This window comes from Ovis canadensis, chromosome 7 (genome assembly GCF_042477335.2).
Source record: "Ovis canadensis isolate MfBH-ARS-UI-01 breed Bighorn chromosome 7, ARS-UI_OviCan_v2, whole genome shotgun sequence".
In the NCBI taxonomy this organism is placed as follows: domain Eukaryota; kingdom Metazoa; phylum Chordata; class Mammalia; order Artiodactyla; family Bovidae; genus Ovis; species Ovis canadensis.
Window position 1 is genome coordinate 112,880,160 of NC_091251.1, and position 15,991 is coordinate 112,896,150.

A 15,991-nucleotide genomic window follows, 5' to 3' on the forward strand; every position below is an offset into this window, starting at 1 on the left:
AGGCTGGAGGTGCGTTTCCCAGAAGACTGACGATGTTGGTCACTTTTAATGATGTTGGTCACTAACGATGTGCTCTTCTGCTACTCATGTATCTTCTTTGGTGAACTGTTCAAATCTTTCGCCCTTTTTAAAAAAAATGGAGGGTTTTTTCCCTTGAGTTTTGAGAGTTCTTTATGTATCTTGGATACCAGCTCTTTATCAACAGACATAATGTGTAATCCTATCACAGTCTGTGGTTTGTCTTTCCAGCCTCTTGAAAGTTTCATTGGAAGAGCAGAAGCTCTTAATTTTGATAAAATCGAATTTATCAATGTTTGCTTTTACAGATCGCACATTTTGTGCCTTTGCCTAACCCAAGGCCACAAAAATTTTTCTTTCAGAAGGTTTTATAATTTTTGGATTTTTAGGCCTGTGATGCATTTAAAATTTTCCTATAGCAAACAGTATTTAGCAGAGTTCATTTTTTCCCCATACAATAGCCAATGGTTCCAGCATCATTTGTTGAAAACCTATCTTTTCTTCACCAAACTGACACTGAACTTCATAAAAGAAAAAGTCAGTTGCCTAAATTTGTGTGGTTCTATTTCTGGACTCTCTATTCTACTTCATCAGTGACTTGTCTACCTTGATATAAACACGACAGTGTCTTAGTAGCTGTAGCTTATAAGTCTTCAAATCAAATTTGGTCTACTCTTTCAAAGGTGATTGGGCTCTGCCAGGCCTATGCATTTAGACCCAAGTTGTCAATTTCAACTAAAAACAAAAAAGCTTGTTGGGATTCTAATTGTGCTGACTCTGTTACATCAATTTGGAGAGAAATAACATCTTAGGTAAGTAGATTGAGTAGTTTCCTCATACAAGTCCTTATTAGTGCTTAACCAGCTAATACTTGAAGGATTCCCCCCACAGAGCTCCAGACTTCTCCTGCAGCCTCCTCCTCTCCAGCTCTGCTCTGCAGACCCCAGCCTCGCCGGCCTTGCTGAGTCGTCGTTTCCATCACAGCTCCACGGCATTTCCCCCCAGAAATGCAGCCTGCATCCTCTCTTGAGGCCTAAGCTCGGCAGTCAAAGGGGCTCACCTCATTTATTTCCCGTCTCTCAGCGTTCACTGGGCTTCACTGCTGGATGTTCAAACTCTTCAATACAGTTGTTTCATATATTTTTGCCCATTTAAAACACTGTTTCAGGAAGGGAAGTAAACCTGGTCCCTGTTATTCCATCTTGGTAATCGGCGGAAGTCTCAATGGTTAATGTCAAATCTGTTCTCAAAGTTACAAAATTCAAGTAAAAACTGGACAAAAACAGAACGAGTAATCAGTACACTGCTTCATCACGCTTCGCTCATTTGGTCATCAGCTCACTGCATTCCGAAAACATTCACTGGACTCTGCGTGGTGAGCCCTCCAAGCGCACCATGGTGAGGACCAAAGCCAGAGTCGCCCGGCTCTCGGAGCTCACAGCCCAGGGGGAGAGACACACTCGTCAGATAACACAAGCAAAGACGCAGCGCTGCCCTGTGCTGACTGCTCCGCAGGAAAGGAACAGAATAAGGCCACGAGAGCCTACACGACGGTGATCTCAGGGTATCTGTTTCTCTTGGGCTTATACCCATGATCTGAAAAATAACTCCTGTTTCTTTGAGGTCACAAAGAACTTACATGATGCATACACTGGGAAAAAGCACCCAGCAAGTAAACACAGGCTGTGTTCCCGGGTAGCTCAGCGGGTAAAGCATCTGCCTGCAACGTGGGAGACCCGGCTTCCATCCCCTGGAGTAGGAAATGGCAACCCACTCCAGTCCTCTTGCCTGGAGAATACCATGGACGGAGGAGCCTGGTAGGCTACAGTCCATGGGGTCCCAAAGAGTTGGACCCGACTAAGTGACTTCACTTTCTTTTTTTTCTTAAGACAATATGGTAAATGCTTTGGAGCACACAAAGTTACAACAGTATGAAAAGTAAGGTCTAACTGAGCATCTGAAGCATAAAGAGATATAAAGGCTATAAAGCTGCATCCTATGGAAATATAACTGGCAGTTTACTGTTTACCCCATTTTTGTCTACGCCATTAAAAAAATTATTTTTTGTATCAGCCAGATTGCAGAAATTTGATCAGGTCCTTTGAGAAAACAACACATTTATTTTATTTTGTCAGGTCTTACCTCGATATCTCAGCTTGGGAGTTCTTCTCGCCATCAACAGTGAACGGAGATGCTCCAGTTAGTAATTCATACATTAGAACACCTAAACTCCACCAGTCAACTGCCTATAAAATAAAAGACATTTCATTTTCTTGAATATTAACTAATTATCTTATAAAAGATGAAAAAACAAAATAAAGCTATATAGTGACTCAGTTTTATACACACACCCACGCACCCCCCCCCATGTACACACACCCCACACATGCATGTACACACACGTACACACACACCTGTACACACCCCACACACATGTACACCCCACATGTACACACACCCACACACACATGTACACACACCCCCACACATGTACACACACCCCACACACGTACACCCACACCCACACCCACACACATGTACACACACCCCAAACATGTACACACATGTACACACCCCACACACATGTACACACACCCCACACACATGTACACACACCCCACACACATGTACACACACCCCACACATGCATGTACACACACGTACACACACATGTACACACCCCACACACATGTACACCCCCCACATGTACACACACCCCCACACACATGTACACACACCACACACACATGTACACTCCCCCCACACACACACACCCACTCTCTTCAGTCTCCTTTCCCATCGCGACCTACCGCGGGTACTGAACGCAGCTCCCCGCGCTGTGCACAAGGACCTGCTTTTATCCAGTCCAGGCGTGACAGTTTGCATCTGCTAACCCCAAACTCCTAATCTGCCCTCTTTGTCTCCCTCAAAAATTTTCTTAAAAGTGAAGTTTTAAAATTTTAACTAAGCAAAACTGACTTACGACAATAAGGCAAAAAAGTATTAATCAGCATTTTTGTTGATTATTCAGTTCTGATAAATATGAAATTTTTTAAAGCCAAAGAATGAAAATGAAAAATAACCCATCAAAAGGAGTTACTTTTACATAACCACCTAAATCAGTTCCTCTTGTGGGACACATCACGTAAATCTGACAGTCTCTAGTTTGTGGGAGGAATGAAAAGGCTGAAAATACTATAAAATGCGGTCTACTTTAGAAAACAGTTTATAAAACCAGTTAACTGAGAGCATAGCAAATTATATAGTTAATTTGCATATAGCAATTTATATATATGTTTACTAAATTCAAAGAATCTTGATATACTGAAAATTAGTTCTTTGACAGTTAGGTGAATCAAGTTCAATAACTGCTGAATACATGAGCTGACGCCAGTGAGAAATTAACTGAAGCTAAAATTTTAAACCCTCTGCTCCCAAATTTCAGGGCCAAGGTTTCAGAGAGATGACATAAAGTTGGTGAGCCCAGAGTTATGTTAAAGAAAATATGTAACAATAACATCTAAACCAAATCTCAGTTGTTTATTCTTTAGACAAGCAGTTTTACTGCCATCTGAGTCAGGATCCACAGAACGCTGGCTACGAACTGCGCTCACAAACTATGCAGATCCGTCACCAGATTCCCAGTCGTGGCCTAAAGCCAACACCACACAAACCTGAAGAACCCCTAAGGGCTCTTAAATACATTAGCAAGGTGGCCCCTGATTCTCCACCCTTAAGACATTCCCACTGTATATGTGAGATTTTGAAAGGGGATGTGGGAGATGGGGAGACGAGGAGTGAAAAGGGCCGAGTTCTTTATTTTCAGAATGTTACTAATAAAGCAAAAGTGTTAAGAAGGAACTGAACAAATCTAACAAATCTGTACCCTTTAATCCAAGACTTTGTGCTTATTCGTGTCCAACTCTTTGTGACCCTCTGGACTGCAGCCTGCCAGGCTCCTCTGCCCATGAGACTTTTCAGGCAAAATGCTGGAGTGCGTTGCCATTATAGGAAGAAAAAATATCTGACCTAGATTTTAAAACTACTCAGAATGCCTCATGTACACTTTTCACTCTGCACATTCAAAGGGAAGCGAGGAAAGTAAAAAAAAACAAGCTTTTTCTTAGAGGGCTTAGGAAAACAAACTTAGACCATCCTGAATGCAGAGTTGCATGACTCCAGCGGGAACAGGATGAGCTGTTTGGGCGTCCATGACCCCTCTGTACTGCACTGTGGCTCAGCTGTGTCCTAAAAGGCCAGATCACATGAAACCAAAGTGCTTTTTGTTTTATTCAGGGTTACAACTGATGCTCAAGATATGACATGATGGAAATAACAGAAAAATTATTATTTCAAGAATCAGTTGATTTTGTGGTTTCCCTTAACAAGAGTATTACTCTCTACAACAAAAAAATAATCCTCATCAACAAAACTTGGAAAAAAAAGGGAAATCTAGAATGTCTTAAGCTTTCTGTTATCTTTTTCTTCCAAAATATTAGATATCATAATATGCTTGTGTATGCAAAGGAAAGGGGAAAAAAAAGGAAACACCAGAAGAGCCTAAATTACTAAGTAGGATTCTTTGTATGTGTGTGTGTAGCAGAGTTTTCCTGAAGTATAAAAAGGACAGAGAAAGCCTCTGACACAGAGATCCGAAGGGAGAGCGCCCCACTCACTGGCCTTATCAGGGCCTTATGTACTTGTTATTTTAAGACTACATTGTGGGCTTGGATCTGGGAAGACCTTCTTATTGCTAGTCCTAACCTTGCCAGTTGAAGACGTCTGCTGTGGGAGTAGGTCTAGTGAGAGTCTAAGCAGGGTTCTTATGCATTTTATGGAGGTGCATCAGGGAGTGTCAGAAACAGAACCCACCTTGTCATGTCCTGAGTCTCCCCCTCTGACAATATCTGGCGCCATGTATTCAATGGTTCCACAAAAGGAATATGCTCTTTCAGCCTTAAAACAATCAAACAAACAAAGAGAGATTGTATTTTAAGCTGGCATGAAAATTGACAAAAAGAGTTAACACCACATGGCAATGTCAAGATATACCACAGTAGAAAGCGGTGGCAGAATCTACCTGGAAGACTCGTCTCATCGGGACAAACCAGTGTCTACACATCTGTATGCTGGGCTGGCCAAAAAGCTCGTTCAGGTTTTTGGGTTACTCTCTTACGGAAAAATCCAAACAAATGTTTTGGCCACCCCAGAGGTACGGGGCCAACGGGTAAACCTTTTAAACCCTGAAACCCTGCAATCATTCATTAATCCATCCATCCGTGAAGCCATGCATCCCCTCTTCTTCTCTGTACATGTATATACTCCAATCACTGATTTTTTACAACTGTCCCTGTAAGAAGACAAAAACCCTAGAAGGGGCACTGTATGGACGTAGCTATACGCTCAGACGCTGTCGTGTCTGACTCTTTGTGACTGCGTGGACTACAGCCCACCAGGCTCCTCTGTCCATGGGATTCTCCAGGCAAGAGTACTGGAGAGGTTTGCCATTTCCTCCTCCAGGGGATCTTCCCGACCCAGGGATTGAACCCATGTCTCTTACGTCTCCTACATTGGAAGGCTGATTCTTCACCACTAACACCAAACTTTTAGTGTGAAGGATTTTATTTCCAGATCAGCAACACTGGAAAACCACTGGGAACCTTAAGGGAAAAGGCAGATTGAATGCTAAGAAGGGAAAACGGGACCCGATGACGGAAAAGGGTGTGAAGACGCTTTCTGGCCTCATCATCACGCTCCAGTCTGGCACTGCCACCGGTGGGCTCAGTGCTGATGAGCAGAGATGTCCTAAAAGAATGCTGTCTCTTAAAGGCAGTTATTTCTCTTTTGTACTACTTCGAAAAGGGCTAATTTAATATATCAACTTGAAAATATACTTTAAAAAATTAAGTAATTTAAAAAAATGACCAATTGCATCATATCACAGCATAATAAAGAAGAATATCTGAATTTTTATGCAGATATATTAAATAGGGGAAAATAATTCTTCTTTAATAATATACATTCATTTGGCTACATCTGAAATTTTAAAGGCAGTTCAGTTCAGTCACTCAGTTGTGTCAGATTCTTTACCACCCCATGGGCTGCAGCCCACCAGGCCCCACCGTCCATGGGATCTTCCAGGCAACAGTACTCGAGTGGATTGCCATTGCCTTCTCCGCAGGCCTCCCTGTCCATCACCAACTCCTGGAGTTTACTCAAACTCATGTCCATTGAGTCGGTGATGCCATCCAACCATCTCATCCTCTGTCGTCCCCTTCTCCTGTCCTCACTCTTTCCCAGCAGCAGGGTCTTTTCTAATGAGTCAGTTCTTTGCATCAGATGGCCAAAGTACTGGGAGCTTCAGCTTCAACATCAGTCCTTCCAATGAATATTCAGGACTGATTTCCTTTAGGATGGACTGGTTGGATCTCCTTGCAGTCCAAGGGACTCTCAAGAGTCTTCTCCAATACCTCTGTTCAGAAGCATCAATTCTTCGGTGCTCAGCTTTCTTTACAGTCCAACTTTCACATCCATACATGACTACTGGAAAAACCATAGCTTTGACTAGATGGACCTTTGTTGGCAAAGGAATGTCTCTGCTTTTTAATATGCTGTCTAGGTTGGTCATAACTTTTCTTCCAAGGAGCAAGAATCTTTTAATTTCATGGCTGCAGTCACCATTTGCAGTGATTTTGTAGCCCCCCAAAATAAAGTCAGCCACTGCTTCCAATGTTTCCCCATCTATTTGCCATGAAGTGATGGGACCGGATGCCATGATCTTCGTTTTCTGAATGTTGAGCTTTAAGCCAACTTTTTCACTCTCCTCTTTCAGTTTCATCAAGAGGCTCTTTAGTTCTTCACTTTCTGCCATAATGATATCTGAGGTGATTGATATTTCTCCCGGCAATCTTGATTCCAGCTTGTGCTTCCTCCAGCCCAGCGTTTCTCAGGATGTGCTCTGCATGTAAGTTAAATAAGCAGGGTGGCAGTATACAGCCTTGACATATTCCTTCCCCGATTTGGAGCCAGTCTGATGTTCCATGTCCAGCTCTAACTGCTGCTACCTGCGTTACACGTGGGTGTCATTAAAATACATTACACAACTATTTTAGAGAAAGTCTTCCAATTTACACTCTATTTTTCTACCACCAGCAAGGGTCCGTTAAAAATTCTTCCTACTTACCAATTTTAAATGTAAAGAACACGACCCCAGCAACGTCAGGGAAATGGCTCTGGTTGTTTAGTTGCTGAGTCGTGTCCAGCTCTTTGCGAGCCCAGGGACTGCAGCCCACCAGGTGCTCCGTCCATGGGACTTCCCAGGCAAGAGTACTGGAGTGGGCTGCCGTTTCCTTCTCCAGGGGATTTTCCTGACCCAGGGACTGAACCTGTGCCTCCTGCATCGCAGGTGGGCTGTTTACTACTGAGCCATCTGGGAAGCTCCAACACAGAAGTGACAGAAATTCCCGATTTTATTGGCTGAACAACTAAGCTCAGAGATAATGACTGTAATGAATTTATTTAGACCGTGATAACAAATATATTGAAACTACTTGGTTATGATACATATAGGTCAATAATTTTATATAAATAAAAATAATTGTGTAATTTTATATGGTTTATGACTCATTTCTTTTTATGTAATACATATACTGAAAGATTACTATTCCCCAAGAAACTAAAAGAAATAATTCAGTTATACTTAGATGTGGAGAAAATTTTCTTGTTATCTGGCAGAATAAAATCTCACTGAACAGCTAATATAAACCAGACATCAAATGTCATTATCTCTCTGCTTCATCACTTTAGTACCAAATACTAATTTCGTAACAAAATACTAGAAAGATTAAAGCTAAACAAAACTGATTTCATATAAATTTGAGTATAGAAAGTGATAAAATAATTGGAAACAGTTTGTTAGATATGCTTAGACTGAAGAAAGTGTGCATTAGGAGGCATTCATCTCTTCACTGATTAAAAAACAAATACTACAAAATTACTTTTTAAAAAAACCCCAACTTCATAAAAATAAATACATCGCGTTTCTATTGATAGTTTTCGTTGTTCAGTCGCTCAGTCACGTCTGACTCTTTGCAACTCCACGGACTGCAGCACGCCAGACCTCCCTGTCCCTCACTATCTCCTGGAGTCTGCCCAAGTTCACCTCCACTGCACTGGTGACGCCATCCATCCATCTCATCCTCTGTCACCCCCTTCTCCCCCTGCCTTCAGCCTTTCCCAGCATCAGGGTCTTTTCCGATGAGTCAGCTCTTTGCATCAGCTGGTCAGAGTATTGGAGTTTCAGCTTCAGCATCTGCTCTTCCAATGAAAATTCAGGGTGGATTTCCTTTCGGATTGACCAGCTTGATCTCCTTGCTGTCCAAGAGACTGTGAAGAGCCTTCTCCAGCACCACAGTCCAGAAGCATCAACGCTTTGGCACTCAGTCTTCTTTATGGTCCAGCTCTCATGTCTGCATGTGACTACTGGGAAACCACAGCTTTGGCTGATGGACCTTTGTCAGCAAAGTGGCATCTCTCTCCTTACTGTGCTGTCTCAGTTGGTCATAGCTTTCCTCCCAAGAAGCAAGCATCCTCTAATTTCACGACTGCAGTCACCATCTGCAGGGATTCTGGAGCCCAAGAAGGGAAAATCTATCACCACTCCCACTTTCTCCGCCTCTATTTGCCGTGAAGTAATGGGACCGGGTGCTATGATCTCAGGGTTCTGAATGCTGAGTTTTGTCAGCCTGCTCCCTCTCCTCTTTCACCCTCACCAAGAGGCTCTTCAGTTCCTTTTTGCTTCTGTCCATTAGAGTGGCGTCCTTCGTATTGCTGAGGTTGCTGATATTTATACAATATAAATATACATTTATACACCAACATAGTATTAAATAAGCAATATATTATTTATCATGCAATAGCCCTTTTGGGAATATTAAGCAAAAATCGTTACATAGCTGACAAAAATAAACAAGTAAAAATTGCTAAGTCAGAGTATTTATCATTTAATCTCATCTCGTTTTGCAAATTCCAGTAAACTGTCTTATTAATTACGTTTTAAATTGAAGTTAGTCGATCCGCAGTGTTTCAGGTGCACAGCAAAGCACGTACATTCAAATATATATGGGTTTCTCTGGTGGCTCCCTGGTAAAGCGCCCGAGTGCCAACGCAGGCAATGTGGGTTCAGTCCCTGGGTTGGGAAGATCCCCTGGAGAAGGAAACGGCAACCCACTCCAGTATTCTCGCCTGGGAAATCCCATGGACAGAAGAGCCTGTGAGGTACAGGCCATGGGGTTGCAGAAGTCGGTCACAGCTTAGGGACTAGACGATGACAGCCGTGTTACAAGCCGTTCTGGAGCTGCGTATATCTTTAGTGTGCAACAATGTTCACATCTTACAACTTAAAAGTCACAGGAACCCGCACTCTTCTGCAAATGCTAGCTATTCATCGGCTTCACGTGAAATGAGTGTCACGCATGTGGATCTTACGATCGCTGTGGGAAAGCCCTGAGAGCCAGCGCCACTTCCCTGTCTGTTTTCTTCTTTATCTGACAACGAGAACTGTGCCATAATGTAGCTCAGTTCTCCAGGGTCTTGACATACAGGAACTTCAGAACCACAAAAACCCTCAAAGGTATTTCTTCTATGTTCTTCATTAGATTTCTGAGCTCTTTCAAAATTCACTTTAGCTATTTTTGAGGGAGTGGGGGATGTAGGTAGTGTCTATACTAATAAATAATTGACATAATTATTTATTTTATAAAAATTCTAAGAGACAGAAAAATTAAGCTCAAGTAATGAGAACTTCCAGTCCCTGAGGAATAACAGTAAACAAAGATAAAACATTTCTTAAGTGTCTCTGTTACTTTGAAACATTGCCATTTATAGCCCTTGCAATTCTGCATCTGTTTTCTCTTTCTCTGTTCCAAATGGAAGTCTTACTCCCTCCAGGTTCAAGCTTCTAATGTGTCAGTCTGAATTTCCTAAGACTATCTTTCATCGTTTAAAAAAAAAAAAAGCCCCAATTTTACTTTTGAATTTGTCTTTATCTACCTAGGAAGGTGCTTATTATCCAGAGTGTATGCTGAATGCCTTTCAAATTACTATGCCCAGAAATTAAACTGATGAAATGTGACAGGGGAATGTTTCTGGTAGGGGCAAAAAGATTTCAAGGTAATACGTTGTGCACTATTTTATAAAAAGGCTAGGATAGTATAGCTAAACTGTATTAAGATTACTGTTTATTCACTTAGAAATTAACATTTTTCTCAAGGAGACAGGCAATCAGCCTGTAAGTTCACGCTACTTTATAAGCAACATCAGTATGAAAGTTACTGCAGGGTTCAGACTGTGCAGGAGAGTTCACCCGATGTGAGAATGCCAAGCAGTGTGCACCACCCTGGCACATATCACGGAGCAGTGTCTAAGCAACAGCTGATCAAGGAGGCTTCATTGTGCCTGAGAGAAGGACCAGATCACACTGGGCAAAGGCCTGGTTTCCTTCTCAGGGACTCAACTGTCAGATTCTCAGGTGCTTCTCAGTAAACACTAGACGAAATCCTGCCTAGTTTTTATTTGCCAATGTTTTATCTTGATCTTACCTGCTTATAACAGATAAATTCATGAGTTAAATATACAGTTACCAGAGAAAACCTTATTCCCCCATGCTCTTTTTTCCCATCTGAATTTCGATACATCTCCTCACAAGGAGTCTATGTAGAAATGTTATACTTTTAAGAAGAAACATGGCATTGCTAATCCTCCAAGTCTCTGCTCACAAGACAGACAGGTCAAGCCCTGGTGCCAGCCACGGAGCGGGTGCCGAGGGCCAAGGGCAGCGCAGGAGGTGGGTGCAGCAGCAAAGAGAGGGACGGGCAGCGTTCCAGACCCCCACAGTCAGAAGCCTGAACTTCAGCACTTTCGCTCGGACAAAAGAGGAGGCCGTCGGCTCAGATGAGATGGACTGCAACTGCCACTCCTGTGTAAACCTTGGAATTTAAGAAAGCTGAAACCTCAGTGAAAGCAAAGTCTAGAAAAAATAAATTCATCCAGCAGCATAGGTTTGTTTCTGTCTGAGCCCTAGGTTTAAAAACAAACAAATAAGTGTTCTTCTGCTGAAATCCCGAGGCTTGTGCTTCTTATAGATTTGGGACCTATACTTATTCTTTCCCGCTAGAACGGGAAATAGATGCAAGGGATTAGATGTGATAGACAGAGTGCCTGAAGAACTATGGACAGAGGTGGATGACATTGTACAGGAGGCAGGAATCAAGACCATCCCCAAGACAAAGAAATGCAAGAAGACAAAAGGGCTGTCTGGGGAGGCCTTACAAACACCTGTGAAGAGAAGAGAAGCAAAAAGCAAAGGAGAAAGGGAAAGATATACCCATCTGAATGCCGAGTTCCAACTAGCAAGGAGAGATAAGAAAGCCTTCCTCTGTGACCAGTGCAAAGAAACAGAGGAAAACAACAGAATGGGAAAGCCTAGAGATCTCTTCAAGACAATCAGAGATACCAAGGGAACATTTCATGCAAAGATGGGCTCGATAAAGGACAGAAATGGTCTGGACCTAACAGAAGCAGAAGATATTAAGAAGAGGTGGCAAGAACACACAGAAGAACTGTACAAAAAAGAGCTTCATGACCCAGATAACCACGACGGTGTGATCACTCACCTAGAGCCAGACATCCTGGAACGTGAAGTCAAGTGGGCCTTGGAAAGCGTCTCTATGAACAAAGCTAGTGGAGGTGATGGAATTCCAGTGGAGCTGTTTCAACTCAGCAGTGGCCACAGGACTGGAAAAGGTCAGTTTTCATTCCAATCCCAAAAAAGGCAATGCCAAAGAATGCTCAAACTCATATACAACTGCACTCATCTCACACGCTACTAAAGTAATGCTCAAAATTCTCCAAGCCAGGCTTCAACAGTACATGAACTGAGAACTTCCAGATGTTCAAGATGGATTTAGAAATGCAGAAGAGCCAGAGATCAAATTGCCAACATCCACTGGATCCCTGAAAAAGCAAGAGAGTTCCAAAAAAAGACATCTACTTCTGCTTTATTGATTATGCCAAAGCCTTTGACTGTGTGGACCACAACAAACTGTGGCAAATTCTTAAAGAGATGAGAATACCAGACCACCTGACCTGCCTCCTGAGGAATCTGTATGCAGGTCAGGAAGCAACAGTTAGAACTGGACATGGAACAACAGACTGGCTCCAAATTGGGAAAGGAGTACGTCAAGGCTGTATATTGTCACCCTGCTTATTTAACTTCTATGCAGAGTACATCCTGAGAAAAGCTGGACTGGAAGAAGCACAAGCTGGAATCAAGATTGCCGGGAGAAACAGAAAAAACCTCAGATATGCAGGTGACACCACCCTTATGGCAGAAAGCGAAGAAGAACTAAAGAGCCTCTTGATGAAAGTGAAAGAGGAGAGTGAAAAAGTTGGCTTAAAGCTCAGCATTAAGAAAACTAAGATAATGGCATCTGGTCCCATCACTCTATGGGAAATAGATGGGGAAACAACGGAAATGGTGAGAGACTTTATTTGGGCTCCAAAATCACTGCAGATGGTGACTGCAGCCATAAAATTTCCTTGGAAGGAAAGCTATGACCAACCTAGACAGCATATTAAAAAACAGACATTATTTCGCCAACAAAGGTCTGTCTAGTCAAGGCTATGGTTTTTCCAGTGGTCATGTGAGAGTTGGACCATAAAGAAAGCTGAGTGCAGAAAGATTGATGCTTTTGACCTGTGGTGTTGGAGAAGACTCTTGAGAGTCCCTTGGACTGCAAGGAGATCCAACCAGTGCATCCTAAAGGAAATCAGTGCTGAATGTTCATTGGAAGGACTGATGCTGAAGCTGAACCTCCAATACTTTGGCCACCTGATGTGAAGAGCTGACTCATTAGAAAAGACCCTGATGCTGGGAAAGATTGAAGGTGGGAGGAGAAGGGGACGACAGAGGATGAGATGACTGGATGGCATCACTGACTCAATGGACATAAGTTTGAGTAAACTCTGGGAGTTGGCGATGGACAGGGAGGCCTGGTGGGCTGCAGTCCATGGGGTCGTGAAGAGTCAGATGCGACTGAGCGACTGAACTGAACTGAGGGCAAGAAAGTGCGCAATCTGGCCCCAGGTGGCGATGCTCTAGAAAACACGACCGAGCCAGAGGAGTCCCCACAACTTGGCTGCCTCGGGATTCACACAAATAAAGCCCTGGAATGTCTCAAAGCTACAAATCAGTGAACTGCTACACTGCGTAAATAAAACAGGAGGATTACTCGAAACACTAGAATGGCCATCTAGAAAACAGCAGTGATGCTGTGAAAGGTGAGCGGCATAAGGGGAGGAAAATATCCACAAAACAGCACAGACGCGCAGGGACAGCTAGCAACGTGTGGAGAGCTGATGCAGTGGGTCGCCCAGTTGAAAAATACAGTAAAAACAGATTAAACAGAGTAGACAGAATGAAAGAGAACTGTAGGTACAGACATGTTAGAGAAAATCGTCCTGAATATTGCAAGAGCCCCAAGCAGACTGAATAAGAACAGATGCCCGGGCGGCAAGTGCGTGGGCGGCAGTGTGCGAGGGTCTGCCTTATAACAATAACCATAGTTCACCAAGCTAGGCTTTTGTTTTTTCGGTATGTATTTTATTTTACAATAAAAAGATACCCAAAACAGAAACCATCCAGCTAAATTACCACTCAATATGCAGGGCAAAATAAAACCATTTTGATTGAACCAACTTAGCAGCAGCAGCAAGACAAAGACAGAGTTCACTATTTAGTCATCCTTGTTAAAAAGACATTTAAGGGTGGGCTTCAGAACTAAACGGAACTCACAAGAAGAGTACAATGTAAAAAGCAACAGTGAGTAGAAACAATGAGTAAATAATTGAGAAAATCTACACAAGTTTTGAGTTTATAAAATGAAAATAATAATTACACAAATAATAATTATTAACACAGGGAGATAATCAGCATGGGGAAATACAACACAGGAGAGACTATAAAGTAGTAGCAACAACGCTGCTGCTGAGTCACGTCAGGCGTGTCCGACTCTGTGCGACCCCAGAGATGGCAGCCCACCAGGCTCCCCCGTCCCTGGGATTCTCCAGGCAAGAACACTGGAGTGGGTTGCCATTTCCTTCTCCAGTGCATGAAAGTGAAAAGTGAAAGTGAAGTCGCTCAGTCGTGTCTGACTCTTAGCGACCCCATGGACTGCAGCCCACGAGGCTCCTCCGTCCCTGGGATTTCCCAGGCAAGAGCACTGGAGTGGGTGCCCCTGCCTTCGCCAGTGAGTAACAGTGAGTGAAACCGTCTGGACAGCTGGGGCCACAGCGTTCCAGCACTCCGGTGATGGTCGTGACCACACAGACACAACAGCCGCTTCAGGCTCCGTGCGGCCGGCGCACAGGCACGCTTGCTTTCGCTGTGCCTGCTTTACTGTATCTCAGAGACACTGGGCTTCTTACAGGCTGAAGCCTGTGCTACCCCAGACAAGCCAGGCGGTTGGCCTCGTTTTTCTAACAGCAATTGGCTCACTTCCCGTCTCTGGGTCACAGTTTGTTAATTCTTGCAATATTTCCAACTTTTTCATTATTGTTACATTTCATATGGTAGACTGTGATCAGTGATCTTTGATGATGTTACTCTTGTAATTGTTTTGGGGTGCCAAGAATTGGGCCCATATAAAACAGCAAACTTAATCAATAAATGTTATATGCAACCTGCCACCAACTGGCTGTTCCCCCAACTCTCATCTTTATCTCAGACCCCTCGTTCCCTGAGACACAACAATATTGAAATTAGGCGAATTAGTAATTGTGCAGTGTCCTCTAAGGGTTCAAGTGAAAGGAAACGTCTTGAGGCTCTCATTTTAAATGAAAAGCTAGAAATAATTAAGCTCAGCAAAGAAGGCATGTCAAAGGCCTAGAAGGTCAAAACACAGGCCTCTTGCATGAAATAGTTAGCCAAGTTGTGAATGCAAAGGAAACTAAGAGTGCTGCTCCAGGGAACACACAAATGATAAGAAAGCGAGATCGTCTTACTGATGATATAGAGAAAGTTTCAGCGGTCCGGATAAATCAGACCAGCTTCACACAACACTCTCTAAAGCCAAAGTCTAATCCACAGCCAACCCCTAACTCTTCAATTCTATGATGCCCTGAGAGAGGCAAGGAAGCTGCAAAAGAGAAGTGGAGCTAGCAACGGCTGGCTCAGGAGGTTTAAGGAAACAAGCTGTCGCAGCAAGTGTTGATACAAAAGCTGCAGCAGGTTATCCAGAAGATCTAGCTTACATAATAATGCAGGTGTCTACAAAACCAAGAAATCTCCAGTGTGGACAGAACAGCCTTCTGTTGGGAAGAAGACGTGACTAAACTGCTGCACTTTTATATTTTAACACATGATGAGTTGTTTCTTAATAGACAAGCAAAGAAAGTGGTTTCTTGAAATCTACTCCTGGAGAAGATCTGCGAATATTGTTGTAATAACAATAAAAGATTTAGAATGTTACATCAGTTCAGTTCAGTCGCTCAGTCATGTCCGACTCTTTGCGACCCCATGAACCAAGGCACGCCAGGCCTCCCTGTCCATCACTAACTCCTGGAGTCCACCCAAACCCATGTCCATTTAGTCAGTGATGCCATCCAACCATCTTATCCTCTGTCGTCCCCTTCTCCTCCTGCCCTCAGTCTTGCCCAGCGTCAGGGTCTTTTCCAATGAGTCAGTTCTTCCTATCAGATGGCCAAAGTATTGGAGTTTCAGCTTCACCATCAGTCCTTCCAATGAACACCCAGGACTAATCTCCTTCAGGATGGACTGGTTGGGTCTCCTTGCAGGATTTGAGAGGTTTTCAGTTTTGAAAGTAGTTTTATTCTGGGTAAAATACTACTGAACAGCATTGCATGTTACAGAGAAATCATTTGTGAAATGCAAGGTCAATTGCTGCAACAAACTTCA

The 15,991-nt window shown here is 43.1% G+C and overlaps 1 protein-coding gene across 9 annotated transcripts in view; it reads right to left on the minus strand.

Annotated features, from left to right (window-relative positions):
• Nucleotides 1–15,991, minus strand: part of RPS6KA5 (ribosomal protein S6 kinase A5) — a 189,873-nt gene that overhangs the window by 42,213 nt on the left and 131,669 nt on the right. For all 9 annotated transcript variants that reach the window (XM_069597268.1, XM_069597267.1, XM_069597275.1 and 6 more), the window contains 2 exons: nt 4,891–4,974; nt 2,161–2,264 (listed from right to left, as the gene is read on the minus strand). In XM_069597268.1, the coding sequence (XP_069453369.1) occupies nt 2,161–2,264; nt 4,891–4,974 (188 nt within the window). The remainder of the gene's footprint in view (nt 1–2,160; nt 2,265–4,890; nt 4,975–15,991) is intronic.